Source organism: Laccaria bicolor, genomic scaffold, assembly GCF_000143565.1.
Source record: "Laccaria bicolor S238N-H82 LACBIscaffold_78 genomic scaffold, whole genome shotgun sequence".
NCBI lineage: Eukaryota > Fungi > Basidiomycota > Agaricomycetes > Agaricales > Hydnangiaceae > Laccaria > Laccaria bicolor.
In genome coordinates, this window is record NW_001889949.1 from 53,615 (window position 1) to 58,582 (window position 4,968).

The 4,968-nt window shown below is 48.0% G+C and overlaps 2 protein-coding genes across 2 annotated transcripts; one reads left to right on the forward strand and one right to left on the reverse strand.

The window, feature by feature from the left end:
• Window positions 1–488: 488 nt before the first annotated feature.
• Window positions 489–995, reverse strand: LACBIDRAFT_316754 (uncharacterized protein; the record flags this gene model as incomplete). Its single annotated transcript, XM_001890051.1, has 3 exons — window positions 489–688; window positions 743–842; window positions 897–995. 3 exons carry the CDS (start codon window positions 993–995, stop codon window positions 489–491), a joined length of 399 nt encoding a protein of 132 aa, XP_001890086.1.
• A 414-nt stretch (window positions 996–1,409) lies between these two features.
• Window positions 1,410–4,101, forward strand: LACBIDRAFT_335164 (uncharacterized protein; the record flags this gene model as incomplete). The annotated part of the gene is made up of 11 exons (XM_001890029.1): window positions 1,410–1,423; window positions 1,579–1,678; window positions 1,762–1,772; window positions 2,137–2,142; window positions 2,415–2,481; window positions 2,593–2,681; window positions 2,866–3,010; window positions 3,053–3,245; window positions 3,424–3,445; window positions 3,501–3,655; window positions 3,755–4,101. 11 exons carry the CDS (start codon window positions 1,410–1,412, stop codon window positions 4,099–4,101), a joined length of 1,149 nt encoding a protein of 382 aa, XP_001890064.1.
• Between the last annotated feature and the right edge of the window lie 867 nt (window positions 4,102–4,968).

A 4,968-nucleotide genomic window follows, 5' to 3' on the forward strand; every position in this document is an offset into this window, starting at 1 on the left:
AGCAATCTTATGTTACTTAGATGTAGGTAATATGTATGTATATCACACACACATTATCAACATGTTCTACAAATATCACACATTATTAACAAAATATCACACATTAACATGCTGTGTTTTTTGGTGATGACCCCCAAAAGCATTGTGACAAGCTCGAACGCAGATGTATGGGTTCTAAAAAATGGTGCCCACATTTCCCACCAACGACATGGTTCCTATAAGCCACAAAACATAGAAACCAAGCAAAAGCTTACAATAATATGACATGTTCTGTGTTTTTTGGTGATGACACCCCAAAAAAATCTTGCGATGAGCGCAAACGTCAATGTGCAATTGTTCAAAAAATAGGCCTATGTTTCCCACTAGCTAGACAGTTCCTATGAGCCCAAGAACATAAAAATTGAGCAAGAACTTACAATAATATTGCATTATCTGTGTTATCTGTGTTTCTTGGTGATGTCTCGAAAGCATTGCGACAAGTTCGAAATTCAATGCGTAGCTTCTTGCAAATGGGCTGTAAGTTTCCCACTAGCTAGGGGGCTCCTATGAGCCCCAGAACATAGAAATTGAGAAAGGACTTTCAATGATATGACGTGGCTGTGTTTTTCGATGATGTCTCCATCAAAAGCATTGCGAAGAGGACGAATGCTGATGCGCAGCTTTTTTAAGAAAAGGCCCAAGTTTCCCACTAACTATATGGTTCATATGAGCCCCAGAATGTAAGAAATGAGTGAGAACTCACAATAATATGACATATTCTGTGAATTTTGATGAAGTGCCACCCCAACACATTGCAACAAGTTGGATTTGCAGCGTCTCAGAAATAAAGCCCTTGTTTCATACTAACTGGGTGGTTCCTATGAGTCCCACAACGTAAAATTTGAGCAAGAACTTACAACAACATGACATGCCCTGCATTTTTTAGTGATGACCCCTGAAAAAAACTTGCGACAAGTTGGAACATTAATGTGCAGCCTCTCGCAAATGAGGCACATGTTTGTCACTGACTAGGCGGTTTTTTTGAGCCTCAAAACGTAGAAATCGAGCAAGAACTTACAAAATATGACATGCTCTGTGTCTTTTGGTGATGACCCTGGAAAAAGCTTGTGATGAGCGGGAATGTCACCACTCAGGTTCTCATAAACTGGGCCTGTGTTTCTCACTAACTAGAGGGTTCCTATGAGCCCCAGAATGTAAAAATCGAGCAAGAACATACAGTAATATTATTATCTGTGTTTTTTTATGGTGGACTTGGTGACACCTTACTTCACACGATACATGGCCTCCTATTGAGTTAGGAGTAGATTGCGGCCCCCAAGTAGCACAGTACGTGAAGAGACAGACATATGAAGGGATCTTCGTATCTTCATGGAAATCGTCTCGAGGACGCATTGAAGCCGTGACCAAAGATGCGGAAGATGCCGTGTGTCGGAAAAATCCGTGATGCCTTATAATAGTAATGGATTACAAGGCTGGCGGGAGCTATTGTAGTCACGTTATAATGAATCACATTGCGTGATAAGATCAATATTTGTCTTCTAATCAAAGCGCTGAAAGCGCGTAAACACTGTAGGATAGGCACAGGAGTGTTGGGAACAGATGGACATGCTACGGAAAGGTGGCGCTTCGCGTTTACGAGCTGGGACAGGCTCCTAAGGAGTGGGAAAGGCGACGCAAAGTGAGTAGTTACGCTGCGTCGCTCATCCTGCACAATACTGACACCTGTGATTGTTTTCAAGCGCATTGTTGATGTGTTGGCAGTTTCACGCAACGTGAGTATCATATTCTCTTCTACACAAGTTTTTAGCTAACAAAACTACTATATTTCCTTTTACTACCTACGACGAACTGAAATGACACCTAAGCAGACAATTACACATACACAAAGACTTCACATTTAAACCTAACACGTACATGCTGCCAGGAGGGCGCGGGAGTTGCAGGGAACGGATGAATTTTTTTTTTTTTCGTTCCATTCTATTCCATTGGGGCGAAGCCCTATGCCGGAATTTACATACAAGGACTGTCTACGTGCGAGTCTGGCCTAAATGCGGGTGTCTACTAATCCGTGAAGGTGGGTCTGCAAATGCGACACGCGGTGATAATATGGCAGCGGTGGCCTGTAGTGTAATTTAGGTGTAGGTAAGATATGATGGAGCGATTTGAAGAATATATGTTGCGTAATGTAGGGGAAGTGAATATAGAGAAAAAGAAAAAAGAAAGAGAAAGAGAGGGAAGGAGAGAAGGAAAGAGGTAAAAGAAAGAAGTAAAAGAAAAGAGGAGAAATAGAAAGGGGGAAGCGAGGGAGAGTGGAGGTGGAGAGGGAAGGAGGAGGGAAGGGAGAGAGGGGAGAGGTGGGCCGTGGCTGATGCAGCAGCCGTTTCGTCACTGGGCTGGCTTCTAGTTGTCTTCAGAGTCCTTGTATGTGAGGTCGCCATATTGCTCTTCAAACCGTTTTGTGCCCGAAATGAACTCAAAGAGGTGTGGTAGCATCTTCGCGTCGGACAACGTTTTCGCAATAGAGTCTATCTCTCGGTGTACTGCTGCCCGGAATTTGTCGCACTGGGGCCCGTATGCAGGGCATTCCTGTAGATAGTGCTCGACTGTTTCATTGGCTTGTTCACAGGCCTCACAAAGAGGCGATTCTACGCATTTGAACCGGTAAAGGTAATGTTTCAGCGGTATGTGGCAGGTCCTGAGCTGAATGAGTATGCTTGCGTGCCGGCGTGATAACTTCACTGTCATTTGCCGGAATCTCTTTGAAGGGGTTGTGCTGTCAATGCGTGTAGCCCGTTGGTATCTGGGACTGTCTTTGAATTTGTTGGTGACCTGTAATTTGACCTTTGCTCTGTACGCTTGTCGTAGCGCCGCTTTGCTCTTCAACAGCCCTTTCATCAGGAATGGTATCCGGTTTGATGTGTTGTTGTGCGCGCCCTCTGCTGCCTTCTTGGCCTCTTCATCCGCCCTTTCATTGCCTGGTATGCCTTTGTGTCCCGGCACCCAGCCCAAGGTGAGTTTCAGGTGTTTGTGCCTCTCCATGACTCTTCGATAGCTCGTGTGTATCTTGTCGGTAATATATGATCCCGTAGCTGGCATTCCTGCCCCTGTTGCTGTAATTGCCGCCTGGTTGTCCACTCCCATCGTCGCTTCCATCACCCAGCCTGTCTCTCTCCTAATCAGCTCCAGCCCCAACATCATCCCCACGCACTCTCCTTCATACACCGTGGTTCCTCCAGCGTCCCCAAGTAGTGTCGCAGAGCCTTGACCGGCCTGAACCCTCTGTAAAGCACTGCTGCCGCCCCCACTCCTCCTTCGTATCCTGACCCATCCGAATACACCTTGATTTCCGCCTCATTATTCAACTCCCTCTCCTCTGCTTTTTCCTTGTTTTCCAGTATGACTGTCTTTATTGCCGATTTCCAGTGTGGGTGCTTTCTAACAGGTGGTATTTTCTCTACCTCATCGGGTTGCACCTGTAGCATCGCCATAATGTTGTGTAGTGGTGATGGCAATCGTTTGACGTGTCTTCTTGCTGCCTTCCTAGCGGCTTTACCAATCAGATTTGTCTGGGGCAGTGTCGCAATCCGCAGTGCCGCGCTGTGGCATATCTTGCGCAAGTGGTATTTGATTGGTGCGATGTCGGCGTGTGCGAGTAGTAAGTCTGTCGGTGTCGTCCTCAACGCTCCTGTGATTTGTATTGCCGCCTGCCTTTGAACCCTCTCCATCCTCGCAATGAATCCCTTCATCCCTCTAGTCTGCCTCCCACTCTCCCTCCTCACTGGTGGCACGCACCACACATCTGCCGCGTATAGCATGCTAGGTAGCGCCACCCCATATAGCATAGCCCTCATAAACTCCCCCTTCATTCCTTTTGCCATCTTTGCCGTCCTTCGAAATTGTGTTACCCACTTCGTCCCCTTTGCTAAAGCGTGTGCCGCATGTTCCTTGAATCGCAGCTCTTCGTCCATTATCAACCCTAAGAACTTGTGGCTCTTCGTTGGCCGTATGGTATGCTGTCCGATTCTGATGTCTGGCCTTATCTCCGGCAGTGGCCTTCTTGACCCTGGTTCTCTATGCTTCCTCCTCGAAAAACCGATGTAGGCGAACTTGTCGTAGTCATAGACTGCCCCATGCGTGTCTGCCCATTCCTTCGGCCCCCCTGGCCTAGCGAAGAGCTCCATCGCGTTTTCTACCACCTCCTCCATCGTCCCCCCCTCAGCTGCCCCCATTGAATCGTCCACAAAGCCTCCACCTATCTCCCCACTCCTTCCTCTTGAACCGTCGACCTGCCCCGCGTTGTAGTGGTTATAGAGGTACATGGACAGCGTGCATCCCTGGTCCAGCCCGTTGCTAACTGCAATGGGTTCAGACGAGGTCTTTATCATGCCCCACTGATTCCTTCCGGATTCCGGTCATTCCTGTGGAATCCGGCGGAATCCAGAGGAATCAAATTTGGCAGAGACACCAGCCAAAATGACATTCCGGGGGACAAATATTCCTCGGGAATGATGTCATTCCTGATTAGTAGCCGGAATGGTCCCCGGAATGGACAAAAAGGAATGACACCGGAATGCACTGACTGGAATTTACATTACTAATCAATAATATTAATAAACATTAATATGCCGATGCCCAAATCGAGCCTCGGCGTTTGCCGACATTTGATTTGGCATCATCCACACTCACCCTCTTCTTCCTCACCCACCACCATCATCAACGACACCCATCCCCACGTCACCACGCCACCACTCCAACGGACAACGACGACGCGTCAACGGACGACGACGACGACGGACGACGACAACACGCCAACGGACGACACGACACGTCAGCGGACGACGACGACGATGACGACGGATGACGACACGTCAGCAACGACGACGAGGGCGACACGTCAACGGATGACACGACAGGTCAGCGGACGACGACGACGACGGCCACGCATCAACGGACGACAACGACGACACA